The sequence below is a fragment of the Athene cunicularia genome (genome assembly GCF_003259725.1).
Source record: "Athene cunicularia isolate RWA chromosome 1 unlocalized genomic scaffold, athCun1 chr1_part1, whole genome shotgun sequence".
NCBI classification, from domain to species: domain Eukaryota; kingdom Metazoa; phylum Chordata; class Aves; order Strigiformes; family Strigidae; genus Athene; species Athene cunicularia.
The window spans coordinates 91,255,740-91,277,621 of NW_020799091.1; the positions used below are offsets into that span (position 1 = coordinate 91,255,740).

Consider the following 21,882-nt stretch of genomic DNA (forward strand, 5'->3'; position numbering starts at 1 on the left):
GGAGAGCCGAGACCACAAAGCAATTCAGTGGCAAGGATTAACAACTTTTCACATGAGACCTGTCTGTCAGTTGCAACCAGTATAAATCGCCAAGCCAGGCACAATCATTTTGTCTCTCACCTCCCAGTCTCCCAGTAAGTCAGCAGCCCCAAAACTAACTGCCCAACAGAGAGTCTTTTGAACTTGTCCTGTTCCTCCACCACGCCAGGACAGGGAGTGTCCAACTAACTGTACTGTGTTAAGCACATGTTCTGTTAGCGTGTCAAGGTCAGAAAGCATCACAGAAAACAGTGGTTTATCTCCTCAATTTTATTTTAAAAGCTTATACTTAGCTTCTGTACATAAATTTTCTGTGAGATTGTAAGGCCTAGTACCAAAATGAATATTGCTCACCCCATGTGCTTTTGGATCTGGTTACTCTGAATGGTACCTGGCACTGGGAATTCATTCCTTCCTGTAGTATATGACTGGTCTGGTGTTTGCAGCAGCTAGGCAAACGTCCTCCAATTAAAGCACCATTTTGGAAATAATGGTTGAGACAGTTACTTCTGCTAGCAACTACACTAGATTTAGTAGTGATACAATGAAACCAAATGATAACACACTAGTCCAGTACAGACAAATGGCTGGCTCTTTGACTTTAGCCTTTTCCTCATATTCCCTCTTCTACCATCATTTCATCCGCAACCCTGTTAGTACAGACAGAGCTCGAGGCAAAGGCAGCATTCAGACACCACAGGAGCAATTCCTGCTGAAGACATTTTTGCACAGCACACTACTAAAAGAGCCAGTGAATACTGGTATCTTGCCTACAGCTGGCACTTTGATTTTGTGACTGCTACTAGCAGTATATGGCTTTATAAAAATTATTTCTGACCTAATGTGCATGTTGTCTCGGTTTTTTTTACTTGCCCTGAGCAGAAGCTCAGATTGAAATCAGTTTAATAGAATAATTTTACTGCGTGTAGATTTTGTCACAAGTATTGCTTACAGGATTACAAAACTCACTCTCTTCAAAGCACAGCTGGGATCTAAATTAAGCCTAGAGAAAATGGCTAGAAATCTGCCAGCCTGTAAAGGGATGGTTTTATTCTCTTATACTGGGCTTCACTGACATACAGATATACCCAGTGGGCACTGAAAACCAGTGTACAGAGCTAGTGAGAATTGACTGTTTCATAATAAAATTTATTGCTTCTATTTATTATTTTCCCAATGAATAAACCAAGATGAGAACAGGAAAACATAAGATAGAGGAGAAAATTCTTCACAAACCTTGTTTCTATCGTGATTTCAAGAAAAAAAAAAAGCAATTCAAGTAACAGAGAAGGAATATAAGAATATCCAAATGCAGAACTCTGATTTCTCTTCTATTTCTAGAATTAAATTACAGTACTTCCAGCACCAGTTCAGAAGAAATGGGGACTGTGAACCCTGAAGTCTCAAAAATACAATTCCCTCTGCAAATATGAAAAAATAAGATGACACATTTGGTTGTAGCATGACTTATAGAGTGAATGCTTTATGGAAAACATTGTCAAGATAATCGTAACAAAATCTGAAATGATTGTTAACATGCATAGATATGAAACACAGACATAGTAACAGATATAAGAGAAACAACTTCTTTAAAATAGTCTTATTCACTCTGCCCCCTTCTTTTTACACATCATATTTGTCAGAAATTGTTGATATAGATGAAGGGAGAAACTTCTTCCCTCACATGCTCCTTTCCCTTCTCTGCACCTTCTGCTACATTCCCATCTAAAACACCATCACATCCACCCACTGCTTTGAGCCACCCTTCTTGCCTTCTATGCACATTTTGGGTGTAGACCCAGTCTGAAGGGGGAGGGAGGGTAAGGGGGACCATGCAGGTCTACAGCTGCTGCTGTGACAAGGCAACCCAGCGTATACCCATATTTGATGTCCTATGATCACCCACTTCAGACTACAAGCATCTTGGTACAGAAAGCATATTTTTCCCAAATAGGTAAAACTTTATGAAATTATGTGAAAATACACACAGTAAATAGCACAGCACACTTGCAAAGTCAAGCAATTAAGAGCCAGTAAATGCCAAAAATAAGGTAATCTGCATAACCTTAATCAAGAACCTATGGGCGTACATGTTGTGGTATCACTGTCAGCCTACAAGATAGGATAACATATTTTTAATATCATCCCACCTTGCTCAGTGCACAAACAGGCTGGGCTCATTGAAAAAGCAATCATTCAGTATCTTTGTTGTTCAGTGATCCAGGCCTTGTCTCCTGTATGCTCTTATAAACCTGTTCTGAAGGCAGAAAAGTCCATACGGAAGCAACTATTTTGATCATACTCTTTGCTACAGTATCCAGGTAATCTCACAAACATTTATTTGCATTTCTTTTACAAAATCTGTTATGCAGCATTGGCTTTGTGATGTGCAATAGAGAGTAAAGAATAAGTGAGTATTAATTTGAAGTGCTCGTAACTTGCCTGGATGCTGAATTTTAGAGTACACTACACATTTGCCATGGCACAGTTTATAAAATCAAAATATAGTTTCCACCTGACAACAGTGGGAGCAGTAGGTCCTCTCCATTTATGAAAATCATCTCAGACTTTTATTGCCACCTATGAAAAGCTGGGTTTAAGTGATTTGCCCATCATCACACACTATGATGCGGCAGATGCAGGGACAGAACTTTACTCTCTTATATACTGTTTAATTGTTGTACACACACTTTCATTTTACTAGCTGCCATTTTCCAACTCATTCACTAAGTTTCCTAGACACAGCCCATTTTTTAGGACAGAAATGTTGCTCAGGCAGATTTTCAAAATATTTCTATAGTTGGCTGAATTTCTAAATACATAGCAGAATAGCTCCAGTCAAATAGCTGTATGGCTGGTAATCTCTGGCACGTTCAGTGCATAAATACAGTCTTACCATGTGGATGTGACACAGTTGCACTGTTCCAGCAAAGCAGATAAAATACTCCCTAGCACTGCTGGATTTCCTGTGAACTTATGCATAATGCTTTCTGATGAATACAGGACAGAAATTAAAATCTTACAGAACGTTCTCCACAGTGAAATGGAGGTCTTAACCTCCTATACATGAGAATTCACTCTCAAACCCGTTTTCTTGGTCTCAACTTGCAGAGCGTCTCATTGAGACCCCTGAGCCTAATGGTGTACAAAGACCTCAAGAAATACAACTTATTTGGTCATGGCGTATTACAGGAATACTATACATACACTGAACAGCATGCACCCAGCTGCCAGTTTCTATTACAAGCAAGAATAGCTGGAGTGAAATGAGCACAGCTGGGGCAGAGCGTCTGTATGTTATTGTAACTGTTCTCAACAACAAACTTTCAGGGGAGTGGGCAAGGATTTTACAGACAAACACTTCACCTTTGCCCCCTCTCCTTACCAGCTTAACGGGCCCAATTAAGACCTTCAGGGCTGTTTCCCCCATAAATATCCAAACTACAGATTACACAGAGGTGCCCAACTCACTGATTCAGCTCCTTCGCTTGCCTTTGGGGGGTGAAGTGCTGAGGCAGGTGTCAGGTGTAAACACACAGACTTACTATTTCAAACACTACTGAGAAGAGAAACAAAACCAAAACTCAACAACAGACCCCCTTCACCCCTGAAACAAGCCCCCTCAACAGAGGGACTAGTTCCCCCCTTAACATGGACTCTTACTCCCAGCCCCCCCCATCCCGGCGCCCCCAGAGCCTGCGCCCGCACACTTCCCTCGCCCTCGAGCCCAGGGCCCGGGGGGGCGATGTATGGATACGCATCGTTTTGTTACTTTGTGCGGATTTTCATGTTTTGCCGAGCTGCTTTTGTGGTCGCTGGCAGCTTTCTGTCATCCGCCGCGAGTCAGGCTTGCGACCTGCACCTAAGGCTTCCAGGCACCCCATAAATAGTTTTCTCTCAATATGCCTTCGTTCTTCAGTCTCGGCTCACAAAGGCTTTGAGGGCCGAAGCTGTCCTGAGGTACAGCCTCTGCAAGGTTGAAGCTTAGTTAAGTTTTCTGTAGGTGGGTGGATAACAGTATACAGGACTAATTGCATCTCAGAATTTACTCTGCAGACTTCACTGCTTATGTGGCTTAAGTGGGGTTCTGTGGTCAAGTAATTATAGTTTGTCTGAGGAGAAATCTTGTGTTCCCAGGTTCAGATTCAGTTTTAATCACAGAGAGGTCTTGAACATGTCTAAAAAGGCAAGTTTAATTGAAAAGGGTAATGCTCTAATTTTATCAGTCTAAGCAATCTTGTCCTAAGTAAACCAATTTGTCCTAAGTCACGTGTGTGACTGTCTCACAGCCTTGTGGAGAGCAACACATGAAATCCTACAGACTGAGCAAAAATATTTGTAGTAATTTTGTAAAATCCTTCTGAAACAAATTGATCCAGAAACACTTCTGTCCTCGAAAATGCGGGTTGTTGCACCATTAAAATTGATATCAGGCCATGCAATGAACACTCATCAATTTAAAACAAAAAATACTTGAATCTGTTCCGTATGCATCTGTTGGTTTGGCCCGTTTCCTTCCTTTTGCCACCCTTCCCTGACCTGCATCTCAGTGCGTTGTTCCTTTATATTATGTTTATCATAACATAGCTCTGATTTACTGTCAACATTTGTATGCATGATCATGACCCAGGCTTTAAACCAGCATCTTCAAGGTCACATTGGTTAAAGTAATGTTAGGGAAGATTATAACTGCAGAACACATCAGTTTACTATTACATTATTTTTGTAAATAGCCTTTAGATTTGCAGATGCCCCGGAAAGCTGTTGTATGTAGCAGCTTGGACTGGTAACTAATCTTCTGTGATCATATAAATAAATACTTTTATTTTCTTTAGATGGTTATCCTCTTCATGTAGTTTTGAAGTATGCAGACTGATTGTATAATTAGAACTTCAGCTTAGATGGCTTGCAAATATTTAGTGCTTGCTTGATTTTCTCGTGTCATGTGTCAGATTAGTTCTGTTAGAAACCTACACAGATTGCTCATGGGGGAAATACGCCTGAAATTTTGCATTGTGCGTGTTACTGCTTATATACACCAAACACGTTTTAAAATTTATTTAGATAAATGTTAGTGTACACAGTATTGCAGTTATGCTTAAGTGACTTTAAAATAGGAAGCTAGCTTGAAATATGCTCATCCCTTATTTCTATGGAGTCCTTTCTGACTTTATTACACAGTAAATTACTGTCATCATAATACAGTTTAGAAATATGCTGTTAGTCAGCTTTGCTATTCAAGGTAATGGGGAAGAGAATGAAGGGGGATCCCAAATGAGTGAAAACCTGACATGAGAAGTGTTGTAGATTGTGGCTTCACACAGTCAGCTTGGGTCCAGTACCACATCCAAGGAAGAAGCAGGATTTACAATGTCATGTGGCTAAGAAGGCAGAGCAGAGGCACTGGAGCTGTTCTGCAGAAGCCAGATTGTTCCGACAGTGTTCACTTTAAGCCAGCACTGAGAAACTCTGCTGATCCTCTTGGCTCTGGGTTCAATGGCTCAGGCTGTTGTCTGCATGAGAAGAGGTGTTATGCCAGGCAGACCTGGAAGCACACAGAGCCGTGTTGGTGCATAGCTAATGGGATTTTGGAGTCCACCTGGCTCTGCCGAGTTAGCTTTACCAGGTCTGAACTGTAGCACCACTCACAACCTGCTAGTGCGTATGTGGAAGTGTACTGTGCTGCTGCTTGAATAATTGTCTGGCTTTTGTTAATGAAGATTTGTCTGTCCTTAGTCATTGCCATATAGAAGCTTTATTTTGTATTCCAGAGTGTTAAAATGATCGCTTCTCACTACTTGTGTTACGTAAACTGACAGGCATGAGAGGGAGGAAGAAGGAATGAAAGCTCTCATATGCTCTTTTTCTGTGTTATGTAAGAGAAAGATTGCAAGAACTCTGACAGCTTTTTATGTTTGTTTTTCAGGTGTATGCGGTGATGAGTTTAGTGTCTTACGATCACCTCAGTCAGTTGTGTTTCGAGATGGAAGTTGGCCCATTCCTGGCGAGCGGATCCCAGATGTAGCTGCATTATCCATGGGCTTTTCTATTGAAGATGTATGTTTCAAGTCTTGATTTTGAAATGCCTCTAAAACTACAGATCTGCTCACTTATCATGCAAATCTTCCTGTCACTGGCTCGAATATATAGAATACCATCGTGTTTGTCTTGAGGAATGTATGACTTGTCAGAGTCTGGTTTCCAAGCATAGAGCTATATCAGTCATATGATCTGCAAAAGGCTGTGCTAGCTGGCTAATTTGAATCATCAGCTATAGAAGGAAGCAAGCCCATGGAGTCTTTGCAATGCTGTTCTTCAGTTCCTCTGAGACCTAACTGCATGCTGTATCCCCCCATCTGTGGTCATGTACTGAGAATCGGTGAAAACCGCTGTCATTTCTTGCCTATGAGCTATCTGTAGGGCTCTGCTCTTGGGTACTCTGAAGACTGTGAGCGATGGCTTGGCTAGGCTGGCATTTTGTCAGGTCAGCAAGCTTGTCTGCTGAGCATAGTTAATAAGAACAAGTAGACTAAAAACTTAGGAAGTAATCCAAAGACTTGAAAACCTAATTTGCAGTAGTGTTTTCCCAAATCAGATTTATGAATATAGCTTTAGTGATGTTTAAAGTGGGGCACATGTGTAGGAGCCCTTGGATTGATTCCATCTTTGCCTACTGAAATTTTGCTGGGCTTCAGCAGGGATGAGCGGCTGTTGAAGCAGTAGATGAAAGCATAAAAGCCAGGCGTCTCTAGCAGTGTCTGTGCGGCCAGATACTCAAAGCTACAAGCTGGGATATTCTCGCAGAGCTGGTGAGGGAGGCTGGTTCCCCTTTCTTCTGTATTTCAGCTAGGCAAGAGGTCTGATGAGTCTGGTTTGAATGCAGGCCTGTTTAGCCTGTGTTTTAGAATTTGTCTGAAAATATCTTGCTGTCAATTAATAATTCTTTTTTGTCATTAAACAAGTAATGAACTCTTGAGTAGTATTCCCAAGAAGTATATTTTGATTATCAAGAAAAAAAACAATACATCAGATGGTAGTGTGTGCATTGCATGTAAAAGCACCCAGCAAAACAGTGGGGTTTGGCCCATTTTGAACACTTGACTTGGCATATTGGTCATCTGGAGGTATGATGTGGTTATCATGGAGTGTTTCAGTACTCGCTCTGTGCCTCTGCCAAAGCTTGGAATTCATTTGCTGTGATGGGTCTGTACCATCCTTTAGAAATAGTTCTCTGTTAGTATTATTTCAAATCCTAGAAGTAGGCAGGGAAGGAAGTGTGTAAGTTGGTTAAGCCCTGAAACTGAAAGTTGTCAGTAAGGCAGAAATTGCAGTGTAGGCAGCTTCCAACCCTGGTATGGAGAATACTGCAGGGCCCAAACACTCATTTTGCAGTTTGTGGGAAACGCCACAGCAGTTTACCTCAAGGCTGTAGTCTAGAAACATAAACTGGCAGTGTAGCAGGGGCACTGTAGAGAATTTGGAGTTCTCACTGCATTACATTGGGGATTCTCAAAAACATTCCTCCCCTGTTAAGGCAAGATAAAACTAAACCCCTTTTTTGTCCTTGATGATGCTTTAAAAGGTTTTAATTTTGTTTATTGGAGGTGATACAGATCATAATGACATTTAATTCTAAAGTTGGTAAGTTGGTTTTGTGAAACTTAAACAAGCAGTTAGGACTTTTACACAAATGGAGAAATCTGTCTGAGTTCATTCTAAATAGATGAATTTGTATTTTGTGCCTGAGTAAACCAGCCAGGTAGCTTTCACTGTGCTGTTACTGATACAGAACTGTAGTAAGCCACTAAGGAATCTTTTTATGTTTCTGTAAGAATTTGTAAGTTTTAGATTAGTAGGTTGTTGGCATGATTGACACCACCCCCCCCTTCCTTTTTTCCCCTCATTTCTTTCTGGTACTGAAAATATCAAGATGTTAGTGTTTTAATGTGCCTAAACCTGTTTCAGTGGTGGTTTTGATAGGGTTTGCTTTTGGTTTTGTTTTTTAAATTCAGCCTTCACGTATTAAATCTAGACTGATATTTCTAATTTAATTGTGGGAAATAACTGTTGATATATCCAGTATGTATAAAGTTCTCTAAGTGTAGCCTTTGCTATGAAGTTACTGGCAGGTTTTAAACATTTCCTTCACGGTTAACTTGTAACAGCATTATTCAAGATGAAAGCATTCTGGTGTTAACTTACTTTGCCATGAAATTTCCAGTAGACTGTTCTGCATAGAGATATTAAGATAGTAAGGTATTTTGCTGTAATGATGGGGGAGGGCTCATCTCTTTCTCCCTGTGAAACAAGGTTTTTTTGCTATTTTGTAATAGGAGCTTTCCTGGCCTGGGCTTGCAGTGGGTGATCTGTTTCACAGACCACGAGCTACTGTGCTGGTAACAGTGAAGGGAGTAGACAAGTTGACATTGCCTGACAAAGGAATTTCTTATCCTATTGAGAATGTGAGTATCCACATTTGGAACTGCTGTGCAATTTCTGTGACTCATGATCTAATGAGAAGTACATAACTCTAGTGTAGTCCTTGACATTCACTTACTTTTCACTTCACTTGAGGTTCACATACCCCCCCTAGAACAATGGATCAGGCTGTACAGATGAATAATCCAGTCGGACTGCTGTACAAGGTGAGAGGCCCTTAAGATCGCCTGGGGCCTCCAGTGTTGAGTTCAGTAACTTGTTTGACTAAAGCATGTTCTCCTTGAAAGGCATCTAGTTTTAATATGTTTGTACCAAGAGACAGTCTGCTGCTTCCCATGTTAACATTGATTCACAGTCTGAATCACGAACTCCTACTTTTTTTTATTTCAGCTGAGTGTGTCTGTAGCATTTTATACGATGTTGATTCTTTGATGTACTGTATCACCCTCTAAGCAGTCTTTGAGTTTTCCTCAAGTACTTGACTGTGAAATGCAGCACTTTAAGACACAATTTGATTATAGTGTATCAAAAAGAAAACAGCAAACAACATGACATTTACCTGTCACTCCCTGTCTTTGTTGAGGCTCTTTTCTCACACTTGTCACAGCATCACAGAATCATTTTGGTTGAGAGAGACCTCTTGAAATCATCTAGTTAAACCCCCTGAACAAGCAGGGTCAGCTAGAGCAGGCTGACCAGAACTGTGTCCAGTTGGGTTTTGAATACTTCACAACTTCTCTGGGCCACCTGTGCTGGTATTTGACCACCCTTTCAGTAAAAAAACACGCTTTTCTTGCATTGAGATAGAATTTTCCGATTTTAAATTTATGACCATTGCCTCTTTTGCTTAACACATCTTAACAGGAATACAGTAACTTACAAAATATTGGTAACTGTACAGTGTCTACTCCTCCTTTATAAATACATTGTCTGCTTTAATCTGTTTTACTGCGATATTTTACCAGTTCTCCATGTTGAGCTGTTCTTTGTCCAGCATGAACCCCCAAACCCTTTTCAAATAAGTTGTTTTTCAGGTTATTTCTAGTTAGTTAATTTTTCTTCTGCCTGTCTTGGAAAACTTTGTTTTGCACCAGTTTACCTTGCATTTTGGCTCTGTGTGACTGCTGTGCTCCTGTTAAGAATTATATTTATTATTTTGGTGGATTAAACTGTGGAATCATCAGTGACAGTGTTGAATAGTGTTTTGTTTAATATTGACACCCTGTTGCACACCCCAAGAGGAGGTGATGATTTCCCTATGAAATTAATTTTATAGCTATTAGGCAGTCTTTTATTCTAGATTATCGGTGTTTAGTTGGAGTGTTATGTGGCTTTATACTGAACTCTTGTTACATTCAGCTGAACACAGATCTGCTTTCATGTCAGCTTTCAAGCACTGCTGTCTAGTTCAGGCACAGTTACGTGTTGGCATTGCTGAAATGGTATCTGGACCAAAACTGATTTAGGATTGTCTGCACCTGACTGTGTAGTCATTGCTAACTTGAGGAAACCTTAAATGTGCTTGAAGTAGTCTTCAGCCTATTTGCCTTTATAACTTGGGTAAAGTTCTGATGTGTACATAATGCATATTTTCTTTATTTTGTGTTAATAGGAATTCATATTCCTAAGCTTTAATTGATTCAGTTAACTTCTGCCACGGCTTCAAATGTATGCTGGCAAAGTACTGGTTCTCTGATACTCAAGAACAGTTTCAAATGATCACCACGGAGTCCATGTTCAGGACCTCTGGGTACAAATTATCCCAGCTTACAGATTTAGTAAAATTATTAGAAAAAATATTTTTATGCTCTTTAACTAGTGAATGGAAATGTGAAACCCAGAAATAAAAGTTTATAAAAACTAACAGGTTTATTAGCTTGCCAGTAATGGCACTATACTGTGTTAGGATTTCTTTTATTCTTAGTAATTTTTTATATGGCTCTTTTATTTGGTGTTTCAGAGTTTGTTTTTCTACTGGTATATTTTCATTCATTAGTTTTCTGTAGTTCATAACTTGCCATTTGCTCTAAGATTGGTTTTCCCTTTTGTATTGCTTCTACATTTGTTGGTCTTGCTTTACTGATAAACAAGGCTATACTCTTCACTTAAGTAAGCCTCTTAATTACACAATCATGGCCCCTTGGAGTTCTTAAAAATGGATTGTGTCCTCCATATATACAAATAAATTGTCTGCTCATAGATACACAGTTGTTGTTTTGCACATTGGCTCCTATTATTTGTTGTTATCACTTTGAAAATATACTCTTTGCTCAAAAAGAGGTTGTCCTATTTTTCTAGACTTCTGTAGTTAAGCAAATTATCTCCTTTTATACGATTAGGCCCTGTTTTACCCAGAAATCTAACTGGACTTTGTCTTCCAGGCTGTTCCTTTCAGTCTTGACAGTGTTGCAAACGCTATTCATACTTTGTTCTCTGAGGAAACTCCTGTGGTCTTGCAGCTGGCCCCCAGTGAGGAAGTGAGTATTGCTTCACTTCTGATTCCAGATGTTCTGAATAGTAAACCTCTTTCCACTTGTGTGGCTGGAACAAAACCAATTGGTTCTATGAAATACTTTTCATTGGAGACAGATTGCAAGTATGATTGATTATTAACGTGTGACTGGAAAAGCTAAAAACTAACCTCTGTTGTTATTAAACAACGGCTATTCTTGCAGAGAGTGTACATGGTGGGCAAGGCAAACTCTGTATTTGAAGATCTTTCTGTCACACTGCGCCAACTGCGAAACCGCTTATTCCAGGACAACTCCATTCTCAGCTCCCTTCCTCTCAACTCCCTCAGCAGAAACAATGAGGTAAAAAACTTTAATCAGTGGGAATGTTTATGATATTTTTTCCCAATATTCTTAGTTAGCTTGCGCTTTTCTTTTATTTTCTTTTTTTTAACCCTTGCTTTGCCTACGAGAGCCGACTCTAATTTTTTTAAACTAATTACAGGAACTAAGTTTCAGGGGGTTTTTGTAAGTACATTACTGAAGGAGTAATTTCATTCTAGCATATTCTGAAACTGTGACAGACATAACCTGTTATAAAATACTGAGACTTGCAACAAAATGAGACTTACCTAACTTTGATTTCATCAAAAGAAAGAACTATCTTTCTTTCTGCCTCTTCCCCCAGGTTGACTTACTTTTTCTGTCAGAACTACAAGTCCTACATGATATTGCAAGCCTGGTAAGTTTGTTTTTTGTTTTTTTTTTTAAACACTCTCCATATTGTGTCACAAACTTCAGAGATCTCCTTTAAAGGTAGAGAAGGCATGGCCAGGGTACTTGGCAACTTAGTGGTATATATTCAAGTGTGTCATCAGCTGGTTGCATCAGTTTAAATAATGCATTCTCAAGCTACTTGTATGAGCCCTGTCATGGGCAGAAGAAAATGAAAACCTTAATCATCTGTAGTTTCTTCTGTGTTGTGTTCAGTGAGAACAGGAAATTCTGAACTGCTTTTTCTCCATACCCAAAGACACAGGAAGTACTCAGTGAAGAATTTGCCAGGGCTTTCCTTGTTTTCTTACTTGAGAAGTGTAATGGTAGTTAAGAAGATGATGTTCTTTGCCCTGTCTACCATTTTACTTTAAAATATCACCATAATGTTTTATCTGAAAAGACTGGAGTGATTTCTGTAGCATGAATAGTGATGATGATAGAAATGTTCCAATGGAGGGGTGAGCTTTTAATTCTTATGATCTTTTTACTAAGAAACTCCTGTCTTGTTGCTGTGGTTTAGGGTTTGTTCTGGGGATTGGGGTTTTTTTGGAGGGGTGGGGTGGGAATGTGTCCTTTAAGCTGCAGTCCTCAGCTACTTAAAGTGAAAGAAATAGTAATGAAAAACTCTGAAGTTCACACTTGGTGAAGGGCTGGTGGAGAGAAATGGGGCTCTTGAGAAAATGAGGTAGAACAACTTGTTTTTTTGTCTTGCAGACTAGAAATGCTGTAGTTAAAGTAGATGGGAAGATAGGAACAGATTCAATTTCTTGCTTTCAGAGACTGTTCTCTTGTGCAAGCAGATGTCAGTACTGCAGCTTCACACCTGTAGAAGTGCAAGAACATCACTACTCTCTTTTGAGATAATTTGGATTATGCTGGTTGGATTTTATGACAATGGGATAACACTCCTTAAATAAACTGCTTTTGTACATGGGCAACAGCAAGGTAGAAGTTGCAACTTAGTTTTGCAAGGGCCAGCTTCAGCGGAGGGAACAGTAATATCGAAGTAATATAGTTATGGTTTTTTTTTTTCCCAAGTTTTATTTTTGTGACAAGTACAGAATGAAGATTCTGATGTGAATAAGTGTTTCTTTTTAGTAGAGCTCTATACTACATGTATGTAACCTCATGTTAGGAATAGATGCTACATGATGATCATCCACTTTCTTCTGTACAAACAGTTGTGGACATCTGGTTAAGTTGGCAAGAAATTCCACTTTCTAATCAATATGGAATATGACTGTGGAAAGTGAGGCTGGATTAATCCCAGCAAATGGATTTTGTGAAATGTGTCTTTAAAGTAACCTGTGTATGAATTAATTTCTTTCTGCCCTCAATGGTGTGCCAAAGCTGTCTCGACACAAGCACTTAGCCAAAGATCACTCTCCGGACCTGTACTCTCTGGAACTGGCTGGTTTGGAAGAGGTTGGAAAACGATATGGGGAAGACTCTCAGCAGTTCAAGGATGCTTCTCAAATTCTTGCAGACTCTTTGAAAAAGGTATACTTACTACCTAGTGAACAAAACTCACAGGAATACTAAGGAAATAATTTTTTGTGTTGACTACAAGGGAGTTAGTTTATTGACTGTCTTCTGCTTTGAATTGTCACTTCATTAGTGATGACTTGCCTGATGCTTGTTTTTGTTGTTTGGTTTTTAAAATGCAGTTCAGTTATAAAATTGAATGGTACAATTTGTCACTCTGAAAAGTGTTGACATGATTCTACAACGTGTTTAGATATTTCATGTAAAGGAGTAGAAATATATTGAAACAATGTATCAACATGACATGATGCGGGTTTTTTTTTCCTGAGAATGCCTCAAAAAACTGGCTCTAAGAAATGTGGAAATATCTTTATCCCAGGGTACAGTGGTTAGTTTCCCCTTGCCCACAAAGCTGTCTAAATCTAAATTTCCAAGCCTCTAAAATAATGCTGTTCGTCTATCAGTGTGCTCAAGATAGTAATTCTTTAGCAGGTCTTATGTAATCATTAGATAAAATCTTTATTAAGTCCAGTCACTTTTGAGAGTTTCAAAAGCATGATGGAAAAGTGTAAAAGCATGAATTTGCTAAACGAAATAACTTTTCTTTAAACATTATTCTTCAGCCTCTTTGCAGTTAAGCAAATATATTTAAATACTAGACATATTAGTCTCTGGACCAGATTAAAATGTTCACATTTATCATTTTCCAGTGGAAGGTTGAGAACCCAAATATTTTGTTGAAACTGACAGACATACAATTGGGAAACTGAATGGTGATTGGCCTTTTGTAAAAGAGATGAAAGAATGAGTTTCAGCCCAGAAAGCAGTTATAAGGTGCAGTCTGCTGAACAGTAGTTGAGGGGTTTTAAAGAGATACTGTAAACCAGGTGAAAGTTGGCAGTTTCTTAATGGAATTCTAAAACAGTGTAAATTTTTACAACTTTCCATAATTATTCCTGAAGCTGAAATCTTATGGTTTAGTACATCTTGTTAACAAAACTCTACTTAATTCCTGGCTACAGTGTAGGTTTTAAAATAAATCACTTGCTTTTTCAGTTTGCAGATGAGATGTTTAATCTGTATAGCGGGAATGCAGTAGTAGAAGTGGTAGCTGTGAAGGCATTTAATTCTCCCCTCATGAGGAAGACTCGCTCCATTCTCCAGTCTTCACAGGTAGTAGATGCACATTTTTTCTGTATCTCATTTATTAAAAGTAATCCAAACGGCAGCACTTCTTCATTTGAGCATAACTCTTTTTTAAGGACCAGAATACTGACTATGGTTTACTCATGGGTGTAAAGAGGTCAGTTTACCTGTCTTGATCTTCACTTAATCATATTGTAATTCAGGTCGAAGAGGGCCTCTAGAGGTCACCTAGTCCAACCTACTGCTCAAAGCAGAATTAATTTAGGAGTTGGATAAGGCTGCTTAGGTCCTTGTCCAGCTAAGTTCTTGAGAAGTTGATGGCTGGAAGTCCCACAGCCTGTCTGGACAGCTTGTTCCAAAGTCTTAACCACTTTCACCGTGAAAATGTTTTGCCTGATGTCTTGTTAGAATTTGCATTTCTGCTGTTTTCTCCCCAGTACAGTAGTGCATGCAAGTTCTGCCTTCTGCGTGGGGAAAAAAATTTAAAAATTGATTTCCTTGACTTGCTGTCTACGCTCCAGATGCAGTCTAGGATGCAGTTGCTTTGCATCATTGCAGAGGTGCACTGCTAGCTCCTGTCACCTTGTCCACCAGGACCTCCAGGTCCCTCTCTGCAGAGCTGCTGCCCAGCTGGTCAGTCCTGTCACACAGGGTTATTCTGTCCCAAGTGCAGGACTTTGTGTTTGTCCTAACTGGATTTCATGAGGCTCCTGTCAGCCCATTCCTTTGGATTCCATTAATGTCAGTCACATAGTCACTTCTGCATTTTGTGCCCCAGCATCAGAATTGTCTAGACAAAAACCCATCTCTCCTATTTAGATTGCTCAGATTTTCAGTGTAGTCAGAATGTGTTTTGTATGCAAGCTAACTTTAAAGTAATACACATTTTCTTTATTACAGAGTGAAACAGACAATCCATATAACCTTGCCTATCCATATAACTACAACTACTCTGTAATCTTCAACATTATTCTGTGGATGATGATAGGTCTTGCTTTAGCTGTGATAGTTATCTCCTACAACCTCTGGAACATGGATCCTGGTTATGACAGCATTATTTATAGGATGACAAATCAGAAGATAAGAATGGATTGAACTGCACTGTATTCAGCGCAAGAAAATGATGAAGAGTAAGGTCTCCTTTAAACTGTGTGGAAAACATTCTGACATGGTTAACCGTGGAATTTTTTTAAAGGTGTATTTATTTCTAAGTATTTTTTTCCCTCTCAAGCCTATTTTAAATGTTAGTAGTAGCACCATATGGGATTTAGAAATTGAAATCTGCTTGTTTAAAAAAAACCCAACAGAACAACAATCCCCAAAGTAATTGTTATTGAAGTAACATCATTCCATTTTTTTTTAAATCATGTAACATGAGTTTTTGAAATGCCCTGTACTGCCTGTGACTGTGTGCAAAACAGATAAATTGCAATTATCATAGCAACATGTTGTTTGAAACCTTTACACTGGAAAATTAGAAATTATAGCTAAATTGTTGTGTTGTATATTATGAACCAGTTGTAAATGTTTGATGTAAAAATTTATAATGGCTATATGTAACTTCAGAGAGGATAGTAATTATTCTTTAGTAAAATACTAAATATAAAAATATTTCTACAAGACTACGATTCTAGTGGCACAAGTGGCATTTTGATCTCATGTTGATGGCTCAGACGTGAGCTGTAGACAGAAGGATCCTTTAGAACTTCAATGTTTTGGAGGTAAATAACACTGGTGTGACTGGTCTATACAGTGGAGAGTCTATAAATATTGAAGTAGCACCAGTCTGATCATGGTCTAACATCACATACAGTTGAAGTTCCTATTACGATGCTTCATATTCCTTCCGTTTGTGTTGATGTTATTCTAAAAAAAAATTATTCTTGATGATGAGTGGACCAACACTTGATTTAAATATACTTGAATTATAGTCCTGCTTCAACGATTCAATAAAACGAAGAACAGTTGTTCTTGAATGCATTTATTCTCTGTGGCTTCATAGATGTGGCTACTTCCACTTAGTATTTGCTCAGTTGAACAGAGTAGGTGCCAGAAGCCTCCTATATGTGACAGTGAGCCTAAGTCTACAACAATTTAATTTTAACTGTCTTTCAAAAGCAAATGTAGGAAGATCATCTTGTATGGATTAATTTATCTAAACCTAATAGTTTATCTACACTCACTCTAATAGTGTGTGTGGTTAAAACAAGTGATTAATTTCTGTCTTGAATCCTTTATAGAACTATCTACTTCTTAGATACCCATTTGCTTTTGTGGTAAAAGGAATTCTACCAGACTACAGCAATGGGAATGGGAACGACTTTTTCACCTTGTTATCCTCTAATATGCTTAACTTCCCCTGCTGTTAGGAGATACTTGTTCCACTTCCAGAAGTTCTGCTTATTGATTTGTTGCATTTACTGGGAGTGTCAGACTTGGAGGGGTTGAAGTTGTTCATGTCTGGTAGATCCTGGACAGTGTTTCATGCTGAATTGAATAACATGCTGCAGCTCTGCCCCAGTCCAGGAAATCCAGTATATGTTACAATAATCTGAAATTTCTTTTAATGGCACTTAATCTGGGTGATTAAGATCAATAGATAGGAAGTTGCACTGCCAGTTTGATTACTGAACATTCTGTAACACACTTTGTGTTTCGATGAGAATCAAATCCATATGATGAAGCTGTACAACTTAATTATGAAAACAATTAAAATACAGCATTCTCATCCTGTTTGTTAGGTATGAACCCTAATGTTTTAAGTAAACTATTACATGATTGTCTATATGTTATTTTAATTTTTTTTTTACTGTTTTGAGATCACTTAAGATGAAGACAGTATCCCAGAATTTCAGCAGGAAGCATGATCTAGGGTCAGAAAGGCAGTTGTACATTAATAGTAGAATCTTTCCAAATAAACTATACCTGAAAAAAAATTATGTATGTGGCAGGAGGAAGAATGACCACTGTCAGGTTACTGTCAGATTGCAGGGACCATTTTGCAGTGAAAGGTTAACAGAAAAAGGTAAGGCAAAGGTAAATGCTCTGGGAATGTTTAGAAGCTTGCATTGTTTGCAGCTGTCTTGGACATCAAGCAATTGAAATAGAATAAGCAACTTTATGGGATTCTGCTTGTCCTAAACACTACAGAGAGATTTAAAATGTTAGGATTCTCTTTAAAAAACAATGCTGCAATAGGTTCCCTGATATTTCAAATTACTCTTTAGAATTTGTAATTACCAGTTTACAGTTATTAAGTCTTTTAAAATTAATTCCCTTATTCCTTAAGGAGATGCTTAAGCTCTATTTCTGAGACTTGTTCCCTGAACTTTGTGGTCAATTGCGACATCTTTGCTACAATGTAGAGCGATCGTGAGAACGTGCTAAGGTAACCATATGTATTAGAAATGAGCAGCTCAGCTCTGCCACAAGAGTAAAGCTGCCGTAATTCATTTAAAGTAAACAGGAGGCATTATTGTGACAGACTTTTTCGGAAGAACCTCTCAGAGAAGTTCTGTCATACAGAAGAACAGTATCTCTGGGGTAAAAATATGCTACATTGTGATTCTGACAGGCTAAGCCCTGTAGAATTGTAAAGTTTGAGAGAGCTCACCTGCTTTTATCAGCAGTAAGTAGCTCAGATTGCAGCTTTGGAGAAAGTGTTTCAGGAAGGCCTTTTAAGGAGGAAGAAAAAAAGGAAAAAAAAAGGGATAAAACATGTTGCACATCTACTACCTAGTACTAGGACTCCCAGTGCTTTTGCAGGATTAGGCTGTCTGGGCTGTGGGTTCTTCATTTTAAACAAAGTGAAAATCGGTCATGCTGTAGACTTTTTAGTGAGGATTTGCTTCGTCTATATTGAATTAATGCATTCATAGTTTGATTTAACCTCTGAATTAAGTAGATTAATAGTCCACTTCAGGTACTGGTGCAGAGTTTTACAGGAGCTAGTTGTTTAAAGGGACTGTATAATTAGTTGTAAGCAAGTTTTTAAAAACTGTATGCCAGGTATGCCTTCATAGTTATATTGTAATCAGTCTGAAGTTGGCAGTATAGAGTTTGTTTAAATGCATGACCTGCTGTTGAGATAGTCGTCCTGTCAGCTCTGTTCCAGCTGCTTGCTGCTGCTGTAGGCTCTAATTTTACTTTTTAAAGCTAGTCTTGGACTACTTTGAAGGACACATTTGAATTCCCACTTCTCTTGTTAGTACCACATTTGTTCATTGTCATGGCTGTAGGCTCCCAGCTGGCACTGAAGGTGCTTTTGAGCACTCTAATGTGTGCTATTTCTTAAAAACCAGTTGCTTTGACAGCACAAGCTGCTTTTTGAACCACTCTAAAGCTGCTGTGCTTTAGTTTGAACTAGGTAAGCAAGACACGTTATATTGTACTATAGTACTGATCTTTAACTGCTAATCAAACAGGCAATTACAGTACTGATCCCTGGGCCAGGAATAGCCTTTTTGTACTTAAAATTCAGTTAATTAGAATGAAAGTGCTGTCAACACCATTAGACATGCTATTGATCATTCTCTTTAAATTTAATCATCCCGAGAATATAAATTGTAAAAAGATTTATGTGATATGGCAGAAATCATAGGGTTTGTGTACAGTACTACCAGGAAAACAATGAAACTGCCAGTGAAGCTCTGTGAAGGAAGACAGCAGTGAGAGCAGAAGCCCACAGTTTTGTTTTCCAAAGGGAAGTTATCGCTGTTCTTTTAAGGCATTCCTGGGAGGCCAAGGAGGGAGAGGAATGCATGGAAAATACAGCTCGAAGTGAGAAGAGCAGGAGAGTCATGCAATATTAAACAGCAAGCAACTTTCAGCCAGGCCGGGAAAGGCTCGATACAGTGCTGTCTGTAGGATTTAGGGTGTAACTGCTGCAGGGAATTGTGATACGGTCATCAAAGAGAGATTTTGCTTGGGGAGCTTACCCTCTGGCAAAAAGAGCGGGATGTATTTGATCGGGTCTGCTTCAGACCCGAGTCATACATTGTCCAGTACTTGGACTGGGGAGTACCTAGAGGCCAGGTAGCTGTTCTCGTGAAGTGCTGACATTTCTGAAAAAGGAGAGAATTCCAAGCCAGAATTGCTTTTGATATTTAGACTGGAAAAAGAAAATAATCCATCAAATAAAGGGTTCTTTCAAGAGTCAGTGTGCTGCTTTTTCTGGATAATACCCCAAAGTCTAAACTTGGCAGAAGAGAGGTGTAATCTAGGCTTTGCATATGCCTCAACTTTCCAGACTTCTCTGTGGCAAGCATAGCAGCTTTCAGAGTTCTTCCAGCCAGTGCACTGCTGTTGCAACACACAGGCAAGGAAAGCCTAAAGAAGATCTGAAATACGTAAACGTTGTGTTCAGGTCTTGGTGGGGGGGAGGGGGAAGGAAGTGAAAATGAAGAAACCACGTTGAAATGCAAATGCTGAGCAACCTTGCAAGTGATTGCTGGGAATAATGCAGGTGACAAGGACTCTGCCAAACTCTAGTGTAAGGAGCTAAGCATCTGTCTCAGAACAAAAACCCCACAGGAGCAGTGAAATTTTGAGTCCTGTATTAATGCACTTTTTTGGCTATGGTGAAGTGGGTGCTTTGAGCTAAAATTCAAAAATATTCTGTAGAAAAAATTAAATATCATGCTCAAGTAAGGGTTGGGGACTGTTCTGTATTATTTATTTTCTCTTCTGCGGGCCTGAACCATAATATTAATATTCCTGAACCCCATATTCTTAAGAATTTTCAGCTTTGTAGGGGTGGGAGAGGGGATCCACACAAGTATTGCAGGACAGAAAAGGAGGCAGATCAAAGAAGATGGAAGTGGAAGTATAAGATTTCAAATCCAGTTTCTTTTGTTCTGCTGGAATGAATGGGGAACCTAGAAGTTTATTTCCTGTCCTGTTCTGCCACTACTACAAGGTGTTGCTATAGAGGAACTACAGTTACTTGCAAGGCACTAAACTATAAAAGGCTTCTGCAGCTCATGGTGTGAAGGATGGAAAAGTGAGTGAAAGCTAGCCAGTGTACACAGAGGCTGTATCCCTGCAGGAGCAAGGCTGGCATATGGTGTGTCACTGGAACAGAGACCAAAGACTCCAACAAGCACCTTTGTGCAGAGCTAGCACAGACACTGGCACTGCTGCTGCCAAACCCTCTCCAGGCCCTGCTTGCAACCACAAACCACAGCAGGTCTCTGAACTGGGACCACTCCTGGTGGTCTTACTGTAAATGACTGCAATTTCCGGGTCCAGTGACAAATTTGGGTCCCTCAGCTTCTGTTCCTTTTTTTTTTTTTTAAAAAAAAACATCTGTAGTCAGTGGAGCACTAGCAGATATTACAACACTTCCCATACTTCTCAGAGACTCGTGCTCTGGCACAAGGCGACTGCTGTGAAATCACTGCGCTCTCCTTTACTCAGACTTGGGCAACGTGTCCTGCCTGATCAACGATGAGGTACAGGGTACAGAAAGCCCAGGTGACCACATTCCTCTCAAATAAACAGAGCAGAAACTAACTGATGACATCAAGCCACACATCCAAATAGCCTGTTCCAGTGCACTCTCCTACCCAACCTGCTGGAAAATCGACTGCTACAGGTGTTTGTCTACGACAGGCAGGAGGTGGGTCTGCTGAAAGGAAGACCAGGAACAGGATAGGCAGTGCTCTGAAACTGTAGAGAGTCTGATAGACATCTAGAACAAAATTATTAGGAGTTCTTTTCTAGAATATGTCAAAAAAGCATGCTGAACTGCATGTGTACTCAAGAGTGATTGAAGACAGCTTTTAGAATATAAACCCATTCTTACATAGGGACTTACCTTGCCAGTGTGCTTTCAGAGTTTGAAGAGATTCTTCCATTGCTGAAGAACAGCTTCACACTAACAAACTCTGGCAATCCAATTTAGTAATGCCATCAATGTCACCCAACATCACAAAAAGTACATAAGTTCTTGGCATGAATACACATCATAAAATATGTAGAATGCTTCATAAGGGAAATAAAATTCATGGTTGCACCAAATGTTTTTATAAAGGCAGTCAAATTCCACTGTAATTATGCTCCAGTGCATGAATTTATGATGACAAATTTACATGCCCTTAATCTAGTGAGCATATGCTTTCCATTAGGCAATGGGGATAGAAGCAGTATGGCTAAGATAAATTCCTAGTAATTTAGCTGGTAGCTTCTAGCCGATGCTATAAGGTCACTGACTTGAAAGACTTCAGCGGTACCTACCTACTTACCTGATCAACCCCTTATTTTAAGTACTTCCTTAAAATGCCATGGTCAAAGTACCCAAGGAACTGATAAAAAAAAGTGTCGCAAAACCTGTGTAATCAATTACAGCATTTGGAACACAGCGGAGCTAAATGGGAGCTCTTAACTACATCCTACAGTAGGTCATCAATCAAAATCTTGACTAATGTACAGCATCAGCTTGGAGAGAAAAAAACCTTTAAGTGATCAGACAGCTCTCAACTCCTATTTCTGTCACTCTTAGTCTCTGCTGCAGAAAAAAAAAAAAAAAAAAAAAAAAAAAAAAAAA

General features: G+C 39.2%; 1 protein-coding gene across 1 annotated transcript; it reads left to right on the forward strand.

The window, feature by feature from the left end:
• The first annotated feature begins 5,865 nt into the window (after positions 1-5,865).
• Positions 5,866-16,308, forward strand: ATP6AP2 (ATPase H+ transporting accessory protein 2). The gene is made up of 8 exons (XM_026844939.1): positions 5,866-6,096; positions 8,373-8,501; positions 10,860-10,955; positions 11,154-11,291; positions 11,617-11,670; positions 13,056-13,205; positions 14,247-14,363; positions 15,237-16,308. Exons 1-8 carry the CDS (start codon positions 5,881-5,883, stop codon positions 15,429-15,431), a joined length of 1,095 nt encoding a protein of 364 aa, XP_026700740.1. The 5' UTR covers positions 5,866-5,880; the 3' UTR covers positions 15,432-16,308.
• Positions 16,309-21,882: the final 5,574 nt, after the last annotated feature.

Bases quoted from the DNA above. Each gene is read 5' to 3' on its own strand.
- ATP6AP2 (XM_026844939.1), top strand. From the start codon at position 5,881: ATGAAAGCTCTCATATGCTCTTTTTCTGTGTTATGTAAGAGAAAGATT. The intron at 6,097-8,372 runs GTATGTTTCAAG...ATTTTGTAATAG, and splicing joins TGGGCTTTTCTATTGAAGAT to GAGCTTTCCTGGCCTGGGCT. The intron at 13,206-14,246 runs GTATACTTACTA...TTGCTTTTTCAG, and splicing joins TTGCAGACTCTTTGAAAAAG to TTTGCAGATGAGATGTTTAA.